Source organism: Bubalus bubalis, chromosome X, assembly GCF_019923935.1.
Source record: "Bubalus bubalis isolate 160015118507 breed Murrah chromosome X, NDDB_SH_1, whole genome shotgun sequence".
Taxonomy (NCBI): Eukaryota; Metazoa; Chordata; class Mammalia; order Artiodactyla; family Bovidae; genus Bubalus; species Bubalus bubalis.
Genome location: NC_059181.1, coordinates 74,432,057 through 74,454,154, shown reverse-complemented (window position 1 = coordinate 74,454,154; position 22,098 = coordinate 74,432,057). Strand labels below are relative to the sequence as shown.

Genomic DNA, 22,098 nt, shown 5'->3' with positions numbered 1-22,098 from the left:
AGTCAGAAAGAAAAACACCAATACATATTAACGCATATATATGGAATTTAGAAAGATGGTAATGATGACTCTATATATGAGACAGCAAAAGAGACACAGATGTAAAGAACAGACTTTTGGACTCTGTGGGAGAAGGCAAGGATGGGATGATTTGAAAGAATAGCATTGAAACATGTATATCATCATCTGTGAAATAGATCGCCAGTCCAGGTTCAATGTATGAGACAAGATGCTCAAGGCTGGTGCACTGGGATGACCCTGAGGAGTGGGATGAGGAGGGAGGTGGGAGGGGGTTTCAGAATGGGGAACACATGTACACCTATGGCTGATTCCTGTCAATGTATGGTGAAAACCACTACAATATTGTAGTGGTTTAGTAATTAGCCTCAAATTAAAATAAATTAATTAATTTAAAAAATAAATTAAAAAATATTTTTCTTTCCATTTTTGTACTGTTGGATATTTTCTAATTTTCTTTGTTATGACTTCTTAGATACACCCAGCATTTAAAAGCAGACATTTAATCTACAAATTCATGGGATTTTTAAAGTATCTTTGATATTACTTTCTCATTTTGATATTAGTTTCTCATTTAAATGCTTTCTTCTCTGCAATCACCCTCTGTGTTTTTTCAGTCTTTTAACTTTATTGAGGCTTTCAATGGCTAAATCAAAGATTTCTCTTGGTAAATGTCACATTGCACTTGAAAATATGAGGGTCATTTGTTAATATCTTTTGATATTGATTTCTAACATAATTTCACAGTGATAAGAGAACAGACTCTATGATTTCAATACCTTTAGACCATGAAATTTTTCACCTTGTTTTATGTCCCTGGATATGGTCCAGTGTCTCCTGGCTTATACTCTATGGGAACTTGAATAGAATTTGTATCCTGCTGTTGTTTGAAAATTATATAAACCTTAACTATGTTGAATCGTTTCACAGTGCTTTTCCAGTCTACTGTATTTTTCTACTTTTTTGTCTATTCATTCTATTAATTTTTGAGAGTTTGATATTGAAACTCCAACTAAAAGTCTTAATTTATGTAATTAAAAAATCAATTGTAACATATAGTTGAACTATAATATATGTAACTTTGTTCTATATTTTCCCAAATCTCATTCCAAAGTACCTTACTTCTTAATCCACACCAGATGAGGTATTTCAGGTATCTGAACTTCATCTCCTGATTGTAGCTGAACCATTTAGGAAAAGGAACCCGAAATTGCTCTGAAAACTGGCATACATGATAGTAATATTGCTTTGATGAATATTGTCCATACACTCTGGCCCAAACATTCTTGAAAATTTGGTCAGTTTTCAGATAAGAGGTTTACATTTCCACATTGGCATTCTCTTTGTAATTTGTTTCTGAATGTTCCTACCCTCTTCTACATGTGAATTTCTCTCATCAAATCTCTTAACATTATACAGGAAGACATTTGTATGGTCAAGAAAAAAAAAGCCGTATGTACAGATTGCACTGGATATCTATATGACTATCTTTAATTTCTTTATGAAACTTCTTTATTGTTCAACATTTTTTTAAAAGGGAAGTTATTTTCCACATCAGTGTACTTAGTTGTTTGCATACCCAGCATATTAGAATGATTTCTGTTTGGTTTGTTTTTGTTGCTGCTGTTTTCCTAATTTTAAAAGGATTCATTCCTTGGAAAGAAGGTTTTCTTTCAGCTTTTAGGAACAACAGTTTTGATGTGACAACTTTTAAAAGAAACCTGAAATTTCCTTTATCTAATTATGTGTTCATCTTTGTAAAATATACTACTGGAATTCATCTCCTTTATGAAGAGCTTGGCTTGCCTCTTATTTGTGAGATTCACAGAGTTGTTCCCTTAATATGAAACATCTTGCCTATTAACAGGAAGAGTACTGTGTTTTTTAAAAAAAATTTCTCTTGCCTAATTATGAGTCAGTTACAAGTACATGGTTTATTTTTAGGAAAATGTACATGATTTTTAATTTGGGTTTACATACTGCAGCTGTTAAAAATAATTATTTTGTTTAGTATTGCCTAAAGCAAACACATTTTCACAGTCACTGAACCTTCCTGGTTACTTTTAAGCTTTAAAGAGAGATTTTGACTTCTGTATAAAATGAACCCCTTTATCCCAGAAAAAAGAAAAAAAAATATAATAAAAGCACTTTTTTGTTCCAGAGCACAGCTTCTATCTGTAAGACATATGCCAGATGCTTTGCTTGACAAAGAACAGTGAGTTTCCCTGTCGATAATTGAACATCTCTGGCTTTACTAGCCATAAATATTTATTTTGGTGAAAGAACTTTTTTTTTCCTTATGCACTGACACTATCCAAATAAGGGCTTTCTTATTTTTGTCTTTAAAGTTGATATTTTTTTCTGAACAAGTTCAGTAAGTGTTCACATTATGCATGATGTTCAGTGAGAACCTGTCTCCCTTTGGCACACAAATTATTGCCCATTACTGAAAAAATTTCACTTAAAAAAATATAACAGCTTGAAAGCACTAAAGTTATTTTAAAAAACAAAAACATGCAAATTCTACACATACCCATTTTTTATTCCAATTTTCAGAGTATCTTCTTTTATTTTTAGATGAATCTACGTTCTGTATTTACTGTAGAGCAACAAAGGATTTTACAACGTTATTATGAAAATGGAATGACAAATCAAAGTAAAAATTGCTTTCAGCTCATATTACAGTGTGCACAGGAGACTAAGCTGGACTTCAGTGTAGTCAGGGTAAGTATTCAGGTCTTAAACTCTTGAATTTAATACTTTTTATTGCAAGGAATAATTGCTTAATATGAGAAAAACTATCAGGGTATGAAGTCACTAACTTTATAAACAGCTTAATTTCCCTTGTATAAAATTACTAGTTTTAATAAAGACAATTATTTAGTATGTTTTTTTTTCTACTAGCTTGAAAGCACTAAAATTTTTCATTTTAAATATATCTTTAAAAAAATTCCAGTCCTTTGAACTAATAGGTACCTTTAAGATTAGTTGTTGATCTCATGCTTTGTTTATACCTAGAATAATATAGATATAACCCTTCAAATTGATATCAGTAAAACATGCATTTACCAAGGGACTTCGCATGTTTTCTTGATGTGTTTAAATTTTTTCATCGGGCACTTATGACTTTAGTATTTATGTCTTTTTAGGAAAACCTAGCCTTTTATAAATGCCACATCTCCTTCTAAGTAATATATGTATTTTAATGGGTTACAAGATAAGGGACAGAAAATCCCTAGGGAAAAAAAAATTTCCTTTTTTTTATAATCATAGTTATTCAGCTATTAAAAATTAGAGCTGCTACACATTTGGCAAAGGCAGTGAGAAGGTGACAGAGAGGATGCAAGAGATAAATGTAACAGAACTAGTCACAGATTTCATAGTGAGAATATAGGTCCTTTTATGATTGTCTGAAAATGCTATAAATCCTGCTGGTTTGAAAATTTAGGGATTCAAAGTTTAGCAACTTCCCCAACTTTGTCATTCATTAGGCTAATTTGGTAACAGAAAGGACTCTAAGTTTATTTTTCTGTTGAAGTAACATTCAAAGACCCCCAAAGATAAAATATCTTGATAAGAATTCTTTGGAAAATCTATTATTTTGACTGAAGGATACATTTACCTTCATATAGGGGATTATGCCACCAATTCTAGTGGGGGCGGGGGTGGATATCCAGGATATCTGTGCTGAGATCATACTCAGATTTGTGTAAGAACTACAAATGTCTCTTACTGATAGCTCTAAATTACCTATTTGTAGTCCCTTTGGTAAATTTGAGGGAAAAAACTAATTGACTTAGGAAAATTTTTAAATGTGTAATATTTCAAGTTGATGAGATTTCTATTTTATAAGTAAAAACTAGTTTTGTTTTTTTTTTTTTTTCCTGCAGCAACTTCTTTATTTTCTTATCTCTCTCTCTTTTTTTTTTTTACCATTATTTTAAAGTGAAAAGTCTTAGGCAGCTACTTTGTGGACTGTGACTTTTCATATTTCCAAATTTCTATTGCAGTCTTCCTACTAATGACTTATTTGACTGTACTTGAATATTGAGAGTGTTGAAATACAAAGGCTTATATTTATGTTCCAAACGGTGTGAAATCTAAATAAATAATGGAAATGAAAGAAAGGAACTTTATAGAATGCAAGTTTGCAAGTAAAATATTACATAAATTATATGGAATGGTGTAAAATGGATTCATTCTCTCTGTTCTAGGCAAGCGTAAATTCTACAGAAATTCCGTCTTCCTAATCTAAATTTCAGCACAATTTTGGTGGCTTTTTAGCCAGAGGAGAAGTGAATTGTTTATAGACTCACTATTCCACAACCTCCCCTGCCTCTGATATTTTGCTAGGTCTACATATTCTACTTGAAAGAGATCTTCCCTTACTATTTTAATAGAGTACTTATTGTGCTTTTTCTCAAAAGAACTGAAATCTCACTGTACTAAGATCTTGATCCCAATGTGTAAAGAACTTAAAAGGTTAAAACACCTAGTCTACATATATATATATATATATATATATATATATATATATATATACACACACACACACACACACATATATACATATATATGTGTATGTATATATATATGCTTTCCTGGTAGCTAAGCTGGTAAATAATTCACCTGCAATGCAGGAAACCCCAGTTCAATCCCTGGCTTGGGAAGATTTCCTGAAGAAGGGATAGGCTACCCACTCCAGTATTCTTGGGCTTCCCTGGTAGCTCAGATGGTAAAGAATCTGCCTGCAGTGCGGGAGACCTGGGTTTGATCCCTGGGTTGGGAAGATCCCCTGGAGGAGGGGATGGCAAATGAACACCAGTATTCTTGCCTGGAGAATCCCATGGACAGAGGAACCTGGTGGGCTACAGTTCATGGGGGTTGCAAAGAGTCAGACATTACTGAGTGACTAAGCACAGCATATCTATATATCTATATATAGATATATATTGTGGGGGTAAAAGAACAGGAAAACAAAGAAGGAAGTATAGAAAAAGGAAAAGTTTGGAGACATTGAATTTCTAAAAAGTTGACTGAAAAATAATTTTATGGACACCAAGGATAGGTTACCCAAGTTCATTATCTTTCTTTTTTTCTATGTAGTATCATTTTATTAGTTCCAAATCCCAAATGCTCATCATATCAATTTTGATTGACCCATTTTTTTCCCTCTCACCAATGAAACTTTTGGAATGAGAATCATTTATACTCTATATGCATTGGTCAATTTTGGATCCTGTAGCTGAATGACTTAGTAAAATTTAATTCAGTTATTGGGAACCCTTAGGCAATGAAATTGCTTTATTTTTGACGTTTTAATATAAAGTATTTCTTAACTATATACTTTCCTACTTTATTTGAATAGAGACTATTGAAAATAACTGAATCTTTACTTTTTGACTCAGTTTTACTGTGGAAATCAATTACTATACTGTGCTATAAAATAATAATACTTATAACATGGTAAGGTATACAAGGTGATTTTCTCCTTTACTGAAGAACCCCAGACATTTAACGATTTCTCACATCAGTTCTCTTATGATTTTCCTTTCTTCTTTTTAGTGAGTAATATTTAATGAAAATTATTAGTTTTAGTGCTATCAAGGTGCTTCCAACAGCAATCACAATTACCAATGCCCCTCTTGTTTTGTTATTTCTAATTTGCTATAGATTAGGATACCAGGTTTGGTAAAAATTATGTGTAAAATAAGATTAAGTGTTTTAAGATCAAGGATTTTCCTTTCAGTAAAGTACATGGATCTTGTGACATCTATATTGGCTGCATTCTGAACAAGTGAGATTGTTAGATACCTGAGTTTCATATTCATTTGATACTCTATTGCATTTTGCTTTTCATGGGTATATGATATAAATATCTAGTAAACTATTTAAGTAATTACATATGTGAACTATAAAACTATTAAAGTAAGCCATACATTTGCAATGTAATAATATCACTCTTAAAATTCTTGTGTTAAGATAGATACTATGATGGGAAAATGATAGGTTGTTTGTTTTCTTAGAAATCTTGCCCAGAGCTGCCCTGCAGATGTAGTTGATCTTGAGTTCGAATTTTATCAATTCACTATGCTTTCCAATTGGAAATTTTTAAATTTTAAAATTACAAAGCATCATGCTTCCTGTGCATATTCTTCTTACTTGAAAAGTCATAACACAGTGACTTATTTTGAGTATTTGTAATATTCACCTTTTTGAACCATAAATTGAAATTATTCTTATTCATAAACATTTATTTTTAAATATTACTCTTGAGTATATACTTTAAAAGCTTGTATTTTTTCCCCTTACCTCCTTCTCTTGTGACATTTATATTCATTTGTCTCTCTGCTTGTAATCCTCACTTCTACTCTTTAGTAAACTACATAAGAGTGAGTTTTAAATTCCCACAGCCTCATGTGAAGCAAAATGGAGTGAGCACCTCTGTTTCTGGAACATTTTATTAGATAAGCACTAATTATAAAATTAAAATGACCCACAGAAATGGCCAACTCCATTTCAGGAATTTCTCACCATAGTGAAAGAATAATGTTCATTGAGGTCAAAATTAAATTGATTTTGATTCCTTGCTCTGCCGATAACTGGTCAGGAGATCCTTCTACAAGCTACTTAACATTTCTGAATCTCAGTTTCTTCATTTATAAAATTAGAAAAATTATGCCTAGCAAAGTAGCTTATATGTATGAACACATAATGGAATTCAGTGTTAGCTTTTATTTATAGTTTTACAATATCTGATGTTGTATACAATACAAATATACATTGAAAATTGGATGACTTGTGCAGTCTTCAAAAGTACATCCCATTAAATTAACCAAATACACCTAGTACCATGTTTATGCAAGACTAGGTCATTTAATGTTTTCACTTATTTATTTTTTGAAGTTCTTAAATAGATTAATGGGTTTTAGTAGTTTATAAGATGATATGCATTTAAAAATAATTATAAATTTTGCTGATTGTTTTATGGAGTGTAATATTTATTGTACATTTTAAGAGGAATAATGATTCACTGTAATAATACTAAGATTGTTATAATACTTATATAAAAGTACATATTTTGTAATCAAATCTTAAATGCCAACCACTGGTATTATTTTTACTGATTTTTTTGTTTATACCCATGGCTGATTCTTGTTGACATTTGACAGAAAACAACAAAATTGTGTAAAGCAATTATCCTTCAATTGAAAAATAAATAAGGTGGCCAAAAAAAAGACAGAAAAAAGAAAGGCTAAAAGAAAACAAAAGTAATATATATTCAATGTATAAAATTCAGTAAGTAGATAAAAGCATAAAGAAGAAAATAGCTACCATAAATTAATGACAAACTGGAAAAGTTTTTGCAACTTGTGACAAAGTGCTGCCAACTCTAGTAGAAAATTGCTCTTATAAATCAATTAAAAATGACAAACACCCCAATACAAAAATTAGGTTTTTTTTTAACTGGTATAGGTAACATGTAAGCAATTCAATGAAAGTAACCATAGAAACTAAAATCTAAACAGCAATTATATACCTTTTCTTAACTCCTGGGCTAATAGATACTACAAAAGTATAATGCAAAGTGTTGTTGAGGTGTGGGGAAACCAGTACTTTTATAAATTGGAGGGTAATTTGAAAAGGTCAAAAAGTCAAGCAATTTTCCTTCTAAGATGGCATTCTAATGGACCAATAGAACAATGATGCATGTACAATGTTGTATTTCAATATGTCTTATAATAGTGAATATTTCTAAAAGTAATCTAAATTCTTAGCAATATTAAATTAACCAAGTTATGATATATTCATAGAACAGAAGTTCTTGCTACAGATTAATTGGCTGGATTTTGAGGAGAAGAAAAAAAAAATACTATTCAATCAAAGCTTCTGGGGCTTCCCTGAAAGCTCAGTTGGTAAAGAATCTGCCTGCAGTACAGGAAACCCTGGTTCGATTCCTGGGTTGGGAAGATCCACTGGAGACGGGATAGACTGCCCACTCCAGTATTCTTGGGCTTCCCTTATGGCTCAGCTGGTGAAGAAGCCACTTGCAATGCAGGACACTTGGGCTCAATCCCTAGGTTGGGAAGATTCCCTGGAGAAGACAAAGGCTACCCACTCCAGTATTCTGGCCTGGAGAATTCCATGGACTGTATAGTCCATGGGATTGCAAAGAGTTGGACACAACAGAGCAACTTTCACAAACAATTCACATCAAAGTTTCTAGATATTTATTACGTGCTGGTTCCTGATGGTCTCCGACCTTATATTTTACTTTTTCTTTTACTGTATATTTTTTTCTTTTAAATTTGTATAGGCCTTGATTTTATGACAAATGAGAATATAAGCTATCACATAGAAATTGATTTTCTTGGTTTTTTATTAAGAACTTTTCCATAATATATATATATATATACACATATATTTTTATTCTTCCAGACGTGGGTTGGCAATAAGAGAAGAAAAATGAGTAGTAAGAATTCTGAATCAGGAGCAACAACAACAGGAACTGTTTCTGGTACTTCTTTGGCGGCTCCAGATGTTACAGTCAGAAATGTGGTTAATATTGCTTCACCCTCAAGTCAACAGTCTTCTTGGATATCGCCCAATAATGATGTCATCATAACTGGTATATACAGTCCAGCTAGTTCATCAAGTAGACAAGAGACAACCAAGCATTCAAATACACAAATTACAGAAGCACATAAAATCCCTATTCAGAAAACAGCCAGTAAAAATGATACTGAGTTTCAGTTGCACATTCCTGTTCAAAGACAAGTAGCACACTGTAAAAATGCCTCTTTACTCTTAGGTGAAAAAACAATTATTTTGTCAAGACAGACAAGTGTGCTAAATGCTGGAAATTCTGTATACAATCACAGAAAGAAAAACTATGGAAGCTCTTCAATGCAAGCCTCTGAGATGACAGTACCTCAAAAGCCATCTGTGTGCCACCGATCTTGCAAAATTGAACCAGTTGGAATTCAAAGATCATATAAGCCTGAACACACAGGTCTTTCATCACATAACTTATGTGGGCAAAAACCATCTGTTAGAGACCCTTACTGCAGAACACAAAATTTGGAAATCCGTGAAGTATTTTCACTGGCAGTTAGTGATTACCCACAGAGAATTCTGGGAGGAAATCCCCCACAGAAGCCTCCTAATTCGACAGAAGGAACTTGTTTGTCCATTGCAATGGAGACTGGAGATGCTGATGATGAGTATGCCAGAGAGGAAGAATTGGCATTGATGGGAGCACAGATACCAAGCTACTCAAGATTTTATGAAAGTGGCAGTTCCCTTCGAGCTGAGAACCAAAGTACAACTTTGCCTGGACAAGGAAGAAATATGCCAAATTCACAAATGGTGAATATTAGAGACTTGTCAGATAATGTACTGTATCAAAACAGAGAAAACCATTTGACACCACGGACCTCATTACATACAGCATCTACTGCAATGTACAGTAATACAAATCCATCACGAAGTAATTTTTCTTCACATTTCGCATCATCAAACCAATTGAGGTTATCACAAAACCAAAACAATTACCAGGTAATGTGTAAGTTTGTTTTATAAAGGTTTTGTAAAAATTTGTTGGTATAAAAATTGTTTTGGTAATCAATTAGACTTGAGACCTGGGTCACTTAACTCATATTTTGAAGTAATTTGAATTATTTTTTCTTGTAAATGGCAGTTTGGGGTCAACTCTTTAAAGAATTTTATGCTTTCTTTGTCATGTTTAAAAATGGTGAGTCCTTTTTTTCATGGAAGTTAGTAATTTTTATAAGAGCAATCTTCTCCTGACATTTAAAATGATTTGGTCCAGGCAATAACAGCCTTATGGGAAGCATGGCATTTCTCATCACTAAAATAGGACTAAATTGGCTAGATGCATCCTCTTGAACATAGATAATTCTTGTTATGGTTTTTACTTGCAGTTTGGGAAGATGTCACTAGATGAATGGTGCCTTCCCTGGGTACATATAGCCAGGCAAATCAATCATTGTGCTAGGTGACAATAGTTGAGAAGTCAGAGCCTGTGATAACTCAGCCAACATGTTTTTTTTTTTTTTTCTTTTTGAGTAAATGCTTTATTAAAACATTAAGTGCAGCAGTAGCCAAACTGTTTTTTTTTAAACATTTACTTTTTATTGTTTTAAATTTATTTATTTTTAATTGGAGGATAATTACTTTACAATACTGTGCTGTTTTATAAGGAAGAGATAAGTTCAGAGTGAGAAAGCAATTTTAGACCTGTGCAAAAATAAGTGTTATTTCTTTACTTGTTCCCATATTCAGTTGTTTATATATGCTTCAAATAATCTCAACAGTGAGGTATAAACCTACCTCAATATCTCTTAAGGCCATAGATCATCTCTGAAAAATCTGCTTCAGAAAACTTGAATAGCAGGACAGGAATGTTTGCTATTTTTTCTTGCTACTAGCTAGACCCTTTAGTTTTCAAACATAGTATTTTGTATCTGTATTTAAAATGCTTCCAGGCTATTCTCAACCAATATAAGGAACCAACTTCTCTTGACTCCTTTTATCTTATAGCTACTTGCTACAAAATGAAAAGCAATAAAAGAGCATAGGAAGTATCCCTCTGGCACCTACCTCTAACAGAAGAGTGCTCCATCATCATTAGTAGACACTTCTTATTAAGGATCTTTTCATTTTTCTGTTTGTTCTTTCCTAAGGCATGATTAAAGTAACATTGAACCATATCTGTAGGATCCTCCACAATGCCCCCTTTCATTCACCTAACTCTTTTGGATTTCTTTATCCCCTCAGTGTTGCTCCTAACAATCATAACAATAACATTTATGATTTGTTGAGGACCTTGAATGTACTAGGCACCATCAGTAAATTTATATACTTCATCTCATTTAATCTTCATGGCAGTTTGATCATATAAACATTTTATCCATATTTTAATATCATGTCTAGAATCATACAGCCAATACATGACAGAACCAAGATTCCAACTCAGAAATGCATCATGTGGGGTTTCTTTTTTCTACTTTACCATACAGCTTAACAATATAGAATATTTGGAGGCTTGAGAGTGCAGAGTTTAATTTTTAGTTTTTCTTAAACTGATTGCTCCTGTGGTTTTACATTTTTATAGTTTTTATCTTTTTTCCTTACTGAAAGTTTAAAGAAATTAAGTTTATTTTATATGAAAGAAACTTTTAAATGGAATAAAACTTAGCTACATTTTTTTTTGAAAAGTAGTCTCTTTAAAGAAAGACAATCTGACATAAATTAGGACATGGATTTAGAACCAGACAGACCTGGATTCAAATCTAGGCTCTGCTACTTTCTACTTGTGTGCCCTCAGACAAACTCTCTGTGTAACAGTTTCTTCATTTGTACAATGCATTTAAGAATACCTGTTTCACAGGAATGCTGTACATGAAATGACAATCTGTGCAAGGCTCCTTGTACATTCCTGGCAAATAAACTTTCTTATACTTGTTACATCATGGTTGGAAAGTTAATGAACCTCTGCTAGTCCAGGTCTTTACATTCCATTTCAAGTAGAATATTGCACAGCCCACAGTTATCACAGGGTGGTTGAGAAATAAATAACTGAAAGAAGACTGGAGATCAGCTCTCAACTTCACCATTATTTATGTATTAAAAGCCCATATATTTCTATTTCTATTATAACAGACCTCCTCCGACTTGACCTGAGACAGTATGGTAGACAGCATTTGCAAAATTGAAGTATAATTGACACATTAGTTTTATGTCCCACCTTTATTTTAATTAATGGATATCTTAGGAAACCTAGGCAGCCTGGGGAAGTGTAGTCCATGAAGATTAATGGCAGTCCATTTGGGTTCCTAGTACAAAAATATCATAGACATGGTGATTTAAAACCCAACACACATTTATTTCTCATAGTTCTGAAGTCTGGGAAGCCCCAGATCAAGGTGCTGGCTGACTTAGTGTCTGGTGAGTGCCTGCTTCCTAATTCATAGATGACTATCTTTTCAGTGACTTCTCACGTGTTAGAAGTGCCAAGGGAGCTCTCTGGGGTCTCTATTGTAAGGAAACAAGTCCCATTCTTGAGGGCTCCATTCTCATGACCTAATCATCTCCCAAATGCCCCACTTTGAAATGCCAGCACCTTGGGGATTAGAATTCAACATGTGAATTCAGTTGGGACACAAACATTCAGCCCCGGTAGTTATCCTCCAAGATTTTGATGATGTTCTATTACCTACCTGTATTATTAGTAGATCAGGACTTAGAAAGATAAAACCTATGACCATCTTGTCATCTTTCTAGCTATGAAAGTATAAGCAAGAAAGCAATTTTCTAAGTTTCTGACCTTGGGACTATATGACAGAGATATCTGTCTCTTTTCTCTGTTGTGCCAAGTATCTTCAAGCTGAGGTTCTATTCCTGGAGTATAGTCTAGTTCACGGCTATGCTGCTGCCAAGTCGCTTCAGTCGTGTCCGACTCTGTGCGACCCCATGGACTGCAGCCTACCAGGCTTCTCCGTCCATTGGATTCTCCAGGCAAGAACACTGGAGTGGGTTGCCATTTCCTTCTCCAATGCATGAAAGTGGAAAGTGAAAGTGAAGTCACTCAGTCGTGTCTGACTCTTAGGACCCCATGGAATGCAGCCTACCAGGCTCCTCCATCCATGAGATTTTCCAGGTAACAGTACTGGAGTGGGGTGCCATTGCCTTCTCCCATTCCAGGCTATATAGGTGGCTAAATACAAATTGAGGAATACATGAGGAAGCTAGGAAATTAAAATTGGCTCTGCTTCAGAGTCACTGTGGAATACCACATTAAGGGTTGAAGTGATGATACAGAAACTGTCAGGAGGTAGTTATACCAGGATACTCTAGCCCAGTTCTATTTCAGGCTGACCCTATTCCTTTGGGGCTAGATTGCAACGGTATTGGGCTCCAAGCTGCCATTTATTTTCCATATTATGTTCATGCCAGTACACCTATTTTTATTGTGTTATGTTGATAACAGATTAATAATTGATGATAACCTATGTGAAGATATTGGAAGACAAATTTTATAAATTCAGGTTTGTTGCAATTATTATTGTTACTTAATAATTAACTGTCTTCTCAACTCTCACGGACATCATAGGAACTTAGAAGTTAATAGAGTTATAGCATTTTGAACTTTCTTTAAAAGGTACTAAATAAGTACAATGTATCCCTAACAGTAGAAGTACTTTGATAGTATCCTCCAAATTTATTCAGTGTTTATAGATTTAAGTGCATTTTAAAAATAAACATGGAAATTTAATGGCTGTAAAACCTTTAAACATCATTTCTAAACCAATACAAATGGTATTTTGACCTGAGGAAAGGGAGTGCCAGTAAGATTGAATGACTTCGCTAAAATAACTTTCAGGCAATATTCAACTTTTAAAAAGTAATAGTAATCTGTGTTGAATAGATGTAGTTAGCGTATTTAGTTGCTAAGTTGTGTCTGACTCTTTTGCAACCTCATGGACTGTAGCCCATCAGGCTTCTCTGTCCAGGGGTTTTCCAAGCAAGAATATTGGAATGGGTTGCCATTTCCTTCTTCTGGTGATCTTCCCGACTCAGGAATCGAATTCATGTCTCCTGGATTGCAGGCAGATTCTTTATTGACTGAGCCACTAAGGAAGCCCTTGTAGTTAGCATGGAGAATTTTAAATGACTTTATTGAGATATAGTTCACATAGTACAGTGGTCACACATCAAAAGAGTACAATTAAATAGTTTTTAATATATTAACAGATGTGTTCAAGCAGTATCAATCTAATTTTAGAACATTTCATTACTTCAAAAATAAACTACATACTCATTAGCACACCAAATCTCCCATCCCAGCACTAGATAATCATCAATCTTTCTCTTTCTATGGATGTACCTATTCTAAATATTATTATAAATGGAATAATGCAATATGATGGAGTTTTGTAACTGGCTTCTTTCAGGTAGCATAATGTTTTCAAGGTCCATTTTATAGTATGTATCAATAATTCATTCTTTTACATTGCTCTATGATATTCCCTGGAGAAGGCAATGGCACCCCATTCCAGTACTCTTGCCTGGAAAATCCCATGGATGGAGGAGCCTGGTAGGCTGCAGTCCATGGGGTCACTAAGAGTCGGACATGGCTGAGCGACTTCACTTTCACTTTTCACTTTCATGCATTGGAGAAGGAAATGGCAACCCACTCCAGTGTTCTTGCCTGAAAAATCCCAGGGACAGGGGGAGCCTGGTGGGCTGCCATCTGTGGGGTCGCACAGAGTCGGACACGACAGAAGTGACTTAGCAGCAACAGCATGATATTCCATTGTGTATATATAGCATTGATTGTTTATCCATTCAATAGTTGATGAACATTTGGGTTGTTTCCACATTATCTGTTATGAATAGTGCTGCTATGAGCATTTATATACAAATTTCTGTGTGGAAATATTTTTTCATATTTCTTGGCTATATATCCTGGAGTACATTTCTAGTTCATATTGTAATTCTATGCTTAAAGTTTTGAGGAAATACCAATTTTTTTTTTTTTTCTGAAGTGGTTGTATCACTTTACAATCCAACCATCAGTGTAAAAGGATTCCAATTTCTCCACATCCTGACAAACACTTGTCACATCAGTGATTTTGATTATAGCCACTGTAATGGAAGTCTTCATCTGCATTTTTATAACAGCTAACAATTTTAATTCTCTTTTCATGTGCTTATTGGTCATTCAAATATCTTATTTGGAAGAATGCCTATTCAGAGAATTTAGCAATTTTGTAAGTGTTCGTTTGTTCTTTGAGTTGTAAGTGTTCAGTTCATATTCTCTATACTAATCCTTATCAGATACATGACTTACAAATATTTTCTCCCACTTTATACATTATCTTTAAACACAAATGTTTTTAATTTTGATCAAGTCCATTTTATCTGTTTTTTTTTTTTTTCTGTTGTTTCTTGTGCTTTTGGTATTGTATCTAAGAAGCTATTACCTAAGCTGAAGTAACAAACACGGACTCATATATTTTCTTCTAAGAATTTTATACTTGTATCTCTCACATATAGATGGTTCATTTGTTTTGAGTTTGTTTTTGTGTATATTACGAGGTAGAAGTTTTTCTTGATTATATAGCATATGAATATCCAACTGTCCCATCACCATTTATTGAAAAGATTATACTTTCCCCATTGAATGGTCTTGTCATCCTTCTTGAAATCAATTGATTATATGGAAGGCTTTATTTCTGGACTCTCAGTTCTATTGTTTTGAGACTATGTATGTATGTGTGTGTGTGTGTGTGTATATATATATATATATATATATATATATATATATTTCTTCTTATGCTGATACAACACTATTTGAATTACTATACCTTTGTAGGAAGTTTTGAAATTGGGACATGTGAGTCCTCCCAATGTCTTCTACTTTATCTAAATTACTTTAGCTATTCTAGGTCCCTTAAATTTGCACATGAATTTTAAGATTAGCTTATCACTTTATGAAAAAACAAATGGAATTTTGATAGTCATCATGCTGACCTGTGGATAAATTTGGGGAATATTCTTGTAATAATAATAATGTGTCTTCTGATCTGTGAACATGGTATGCCTTTATACTTGTTAGATCTTCTTTAATTTCTTTTAACAGTGTCTTGTACTTTTCAGTCAAGTCTTGCCCTTATCGTTTTAAATTTATATATAAATATATAACTTTTAATGTTATTTTAAATGGAATTTCTTAATTTAATTGTTGGATTTGAAGATTGAATTTTGTACATTGGTATTGTATCCTGAAAAAGTACTGAACTAATCTATTAGTTAAATACTAGTGTATTTCTTAAAGTTTTATTTATATAAAATCATGCCATCTATTAACATAGATAGTTTTACTTGTGTAAAACCTTACTGCATTTTATTTCTTTTTATTAGCTAGTTGCTAGAACCTTCAATATAATGCTGAATAGAAGCAGTAAGACATCTTTATCGTCTTGATCTTAAATGGAAAACAATCATTGTCTAACCAATACAATGTTATCTGTGGGGATTTTGTAGATGGTCTTTATCAGGATGATAAAGAATAAAAGTCCCCTTTTATTCCTGGTTTGTTGAGTACTTTTATCATGAATATGGTTTGGACTTTTGTCAAATGCTATTTCTGTATCTAATAAGATATGTTCACGTGCATTTTTCTATTTATTTTGTTAACATGGCATATTGCATTTTTTTCTTTTCATTTTCTTTTTGATATTTATTTTGTATATCTTTTCTCAGTTTTACTAAGATATAATTAACATACAGTACTGTGCAAATTTAAGGTGTTCAGCATAATGATTTTATTCACATGAAATGATTACTAACCAATTCAGTATTTATTACTAAGCAATACGCTTAGTTAATATCCATTATCTAATGTGTATTTTTTTTAAAAAGAAAAAAATCTTTCTTTCCTTGTGATAAGAAATCACGGAAACTACTCTCTTAACAATTTTCAAATATTCAAGGCAACAGCAGTGTTAACTATAGTCATGATGCTGCACATTACATTCCTAGCACTTTGTTATCTTACAAGTAGAAATTTGTACCTTTCATCACCTTCATCCAATTCCCACTCCCCAGTTCCCTGCCTCTGGTAAGCACAAATCAGATATCCTTTCCTATGAGGCTGGGTTTTTTAAAATCTGTTTTATATTCCACATATAAGTGAGATCATTTATCAGTTGTCTTTCTTCTATTTATTTCATGTAGCATAAGGCCCTAGAGGTTCACTCGTGTTATTGTGAATGGCTGAATTTCACCATTTGTGGCTGAATAATAGTCCATTCTCTGTATATTTTATCAGAGAAGGCAATGGCACCCCACTCCTGTACTCTTGCCTGGAAAATCCCAGGGATGGAGGAGCCTGGTGGGCTGCCGTCTATGGGGTCGCACAGAGTCGGACATGACTAAAGTGACTCAGCAGCAGCAGCATATATTTTATAGTTTCTTTATCCATTAATCTGTTGATTGGCACTTAGGTTGTTTCCATGTCTTGACTATTTTAAATAATGTTGCTATGAATATCAGGGTGCATATCTCTTTTCTTAAAAAAAAAAACTTTTTATTTTGTATTGGGGTATAGCTGATTAACCATGTTGTGATAGTTTCAGATGAACAGCAAAGAGATTCAGCCATACATATACATGTTTCCATGCCCCCTAAACTCCCCTCCCATCAAGGCTGCCACAAATAATTGAGCAAAGTTTCAAGTGTTGTACAGTACGTCCTTGTCTCCATTAGATATAGTCCCAAAAGTGAAATTGATTGATTATATGGCAGTTTTATTTTCAAATTATTGAGGATCCTTCATACTGTTTTGTGTAATGCCAGTACCAATTTATAATCCCACCAACAGTGTGCAAGTGTTCCCTTTTACCCACATCTTTGACAGCATTTTTTATCTCTTGTCTTCTTTGATGATAGGCATTATAACAATCGAGGTGAAATCTCATGGTAATATTAATTTGCATTTACCTTATGATTAGTGATGCTGAGCACATTTCATATACCTGCTGACTATTCATCTGTCTTCTTTGGAAAATGTCTGTTGAGGTCCTTTGCCCATTTTTAACTGGATTATTGTTTTTTTGCTATTAAGTTGATGAGTTTTTAAAGCCTATTTTGGATATTGACCCTTAACCAAACACATGTTTTGAAAATGTTTTTTCTAATTCCATAGGTTGTCCTTATATTTTGTCAGCCATTTCTTTTTGCTGTGCAGAAGCTTTTTAATTAATGTAGTTCTTCTTGTTTATTTTTTATTTTGTGCTTTAGGTGTCATATACAAAAACTCATTGCCAAGATCCATATTGAGGAGATTTTTTTTTCCTATTTTCTTCTAGGAGTCTTACAGTTGCTAGTCTTCAATTCATTTTGACTTAATTTTGTGGGTAATGTAAAATAGGGGTTTAGTTTCATTCTTTTGCATATGAATATCCAGTTTTCCCAGCAACATTTATTAGAGAGATTGTTTTTTCTTCATTGAGTAACCCTGGTTTTATAGTTAAATATTATTTGAACTTATATGGATTAGTTCATTTCTGAGCTCTTGATTCTGCTCCATTGAGCTATGTGTCTGTATTTTATGCCACTGCCATACTGTTTTGACTACTGTAGCTATTTCCCTTCCAGTTTTATATAGATATAATTGACATACAGAACTATATAAGTTTTAAGGTGCACAACTTAAAGTTTTGACTTACATATGTCATGAAATGATTACCATTATATTATATATACATAGATTTTTATAAAAGAATAAAGTGTTTTTCCTCGTGATGGGAATTCTTAAGATTTACTCTCTTAATGACTTTCATATATAGCATACAACAGTGTTAATAATATTAATTATGTTGTATATTATATCCCTAGTTCTTGCTTATCTTATAATTAGAAGTTTGCACATCTGACCACCTTTATCCATTTTTCCTTCTCCTCTCCCCGCATCTGGTAACCACAGATCTGATCTTTTTATGAGCTTGTTTGCTCATAATTGACCTATAACACCATGTGAGTTTCTGGTATATAACATAGTGTTTCTATATTTCTATACATTACAAAATGACTACCATGATAAGTCTAATTAGCATGTCACCATGCAAAGATATTACATTATTATTGACTACATTTCCCCACACTGAACATTTCTTCCGCATGACTCATTTGTTTTACAACTGGAAGCTGTGCCTCTTAATTTCTCTCACCTATTTCCCTCATATGCCCCTCCCCACATCAACCACCTGTTTGTTCTTTGTCTCTATGACTCTGTTTCTGTTTTGTTATGTTTGTTCATTTGTTTTGTTTTTTAGATTCCACATATAAGTGAAATCATATATTTGTTTTTCTCTGACTTATTTCACATAGCATAATATTGTCTAGGTCTATCCATGTCACAAATGGCAAAATTTCATTTTTAATGACTGAGTAATTGTCTGTGTGTATCAGATTTTTCTTTATCCAGTCACCTATTGATGAACACTTAGGTAGCTTCCATACCTTGGCTATTGCAAATGGCACTGCAGTGAACATAAGGATGCATATATTTTTGAAAAAATGCTTTGTTTTCCTCAGCAAAATACCCAGAAGTAGAATTACTGGATCATATGACAGTTCTATTTTTAATTGTTTAAGGCTCCTCCATACTGTTTTCTATAGTGATTACTATAGCTTTTTAATATAGCTTGAATTCAGGGAATGTAATACCACCTGCCCTTCTCTTTCTCAGAATTGTTTTGGATATTTGGAGTCTTTTGTGCTTCTACAAAAATTTTAGGATTATTTTATACTTCTACCAAAAAAAAAAACAAAAAAACCATTGAAATCTTGATAGGTATTGCATTGAATCTATAGATATCTTTAGGTAGTACTGACTTTTTAACAATATTAATTTTTCCAATCCATGAACGCAAGATACCATTTTGCTTATTTGTGTCTTGTTATATTTCTTTCATTAATGTCCTATAGTTCACAGAGTAGACACTTTTCACCTCCCAATTTAATATATTCCTAAGTATTTTATTATTTTGATGCAATCATATATGGGATTATTTTCTTTATTTCTTTTTTGGATAATTCAGTTTTTAGTATGTAGAAATGTTACTGATTTTTGTGTGGTAGTGTCATGCTACTTTACTGAATTCATGGATTAGCTCAAACAGTTTTTTGGTGGACTCTTTGGGATTCTATATATAAAATTTTGGCATATGAAAATAGATCCAACTATATGTCTTACTTTCCAATTATGTTTTTTATTGATTTTTCTTGCCTTATTGCTCTGGCTAGGACTTCCAATACTAGCTTGAACAGGAATGATGAGTTGGCACCTTTGTCTTATTCCTGATCTTAAAAGTGAGGCTTCCACCTTTCACCATTGAATGTGTTAGCTGTGAGCTTTTCATACATGGTTTTATGTTGAGAAATGTTCCTTCTATATCTGTTAAGAGTTTTTTTTTTAATATAAATTTATTTTTTTATCATGGAGATTCTGATGTCACCTATATGGCAACATGAAAGTGAAAGTGAAAGTTGCTCAGTCATGTCTGACTCTTTGTGATCCCATGGACTATATTGTTTATGGAATTCTCCAGGCCAGGATATTGGAGTGGGTAGCCTTTCCCTTCTCCAGGGGATCTTCCCAACCCAGGAATCGAACTAGGGTCTCCTGCATTGCAGGCAAATTCTTTAACAACTGAGCTATGAGGGAAGCCCCTATAAGTTGTTCTTAATTTCATTTCCCCTCACAATGAAAATATTAACAAGTATTAACAACTAACAACTCAAGAATAAGATACTACTGAGTGAATAGTAGAACATAGGAATGAGACTGAAGCATCCTCTTGCACCACAGAGAATAAGACAGACTGCATTAGAAGGGTAAGAGAAGTAGCTACATGTTGACTGCATTGTCTCTCACCAAGGCCAGCACAGCACCATGTGTACAGGTCTCCACTGGGCCTTTGTTCCTGCTGTGGGAAGACAGAACTAGGAGACAACTGAGGGACAACAAACCCACCCCCAGCATTTTGGAGCACTTTGCAGGCACACCTAATCTGCAACATGGGCATTCTCATGAGAATATGTGAGGCTTGACCACTACAAATCTGATTATGATGAAGAAAGGGGGAGGGGCTTGCAACAACCAGCACATGCTGCTGCTGCTGCTGCTGCTAAGTCGCTTCAGTCGTGTCCGACTCTGTGTGACCCCAGAGACAGCAGCCCACCAGGCCCCGCCGTCCCTGGGATTCTCCAGGCAAGAACACTGGAGTGGGTTGCCATTTCCTCCTCCAATGCATGAAAGTGAAAAGTGAAAGTGAAGTCTCTCATTTGTGTCTGACTCTTAGTGACCCCATGGACTGCAGCCTACCAGGCTCCTCCATCCATGGGATTTTCCAGGCAAGAGTACTGGAGTGGGTTGCCATTGCCTTCTCTGACAAACTGCATTCATGTTTGCAAATATGATAGTGTATTTGCTATATAGTAATTCCAACCAGCAGTTTTGTTCATCTGTAGAACCAAGTTAAGGCTGCATTCTGACCATGATGGGGTACAGATCTGTCTAATTTGAATTCTCACAGAGGAGCTTTGCTGACCAACCTACTGTGGAAAGTGTCTCCTGGCCCTATCTGAAAGAACTGGTAACAACTCCTGGAAGCTCTGGGGGCCCAACAGCACTTGAGCTAAGAGGTGGGAAGCAGAGCCAATAGTTTTTAGAACATCAGTGGTCCTGTTCAGTAGGGGAACTTTCGGTGTGGGTTGGCTTGGGTTAAGACAACAAACAAAGAGTCTTTCTGACATTGGAGATGGTTCTTTTGCTTAGTATAGACAGGGAAGATAATTTGTAGTCAAACCCATTTCTGAGTATAACCTTCATTCCAACTGAAGAGGGAACCTAATCAGAGCATATGAGAAGCTATATAACCCATCCAACAACCATGCTTACGGTAGAACTTAAAAAGAGAGCATAGCCATGACTTAGTCCATCTGCAAAACAAAATCTGGAGCCTGTATGGCCACAGAATTCAGAACATAATCTTGCCTGATTTGGGTCCACAAACAAAGTGATATGAAAGTCATAGAGCCTATTCTGCTGGCCTGACAAGGCAGGTAATCAAATTCATAGCCATGCCTACACTTGAGTATAGTTCCCAGTCCTAAATACCTAGTTAGCCTGAACAAAGAAAGCAAACAACTGAAGAGTACATTCTGTAGCCTCACATAAGCAAGATACTAAGCCAGCAGTTCTATCCAACTATTCTGAGCGAGTGGCATACACCCTCATCCCTGTCTTCAGAGTTCTTGGATAGTGACCTTGCCCCAAAATAGACCCTGATAAAAGTCCCACTTGCCCAAGGACATTACCACAGATATGCCCAAAAATCCAGCCTGAGTTGATGGGTGAAGAACTATCTCTACCAAAGAGAACCTTTAAAGTCTGAGGGAGGAGACCACTTATTAAAATGGACAGGTGCCAACTTAAGGAATCAAGGATCACTAAAAATCAGGTAGATGTGACATCACCAAAAGGAA

At 34.1% G+C, this 22,098-nt stretch overlaps 1 protein-coding gene across 3 annotated transcripts in view; it reads left to right on the top strand.

The window, feature by feature from the left end:
* The window catches only part of HDX (highly divergent homeobox), a 220,823-nt gene that overhangs the window by 26,921 nt on the left and 171,804 nt on the right, over positions 1–22,098 (top strand). For 2 of the 3 annotated variants that reach the window (XM_006076546.4, XM_006076545.4), the window contains exons 2-3: positions 2,596–2,742; positions 8,458–9,576. In XM_006076546.4, the coding sequence (XP_006076608.1) occupies positions 2,596–2,742; positions 8,458–9,576 (1,266 nt within the window). The remainder of the gene's footprint in view (positions 1–2,595; positions 2,743–8,457; positions 9,577–22,098) is intronic. The other variant, XM_044936634.2, reaches the window with a different exon arrangement.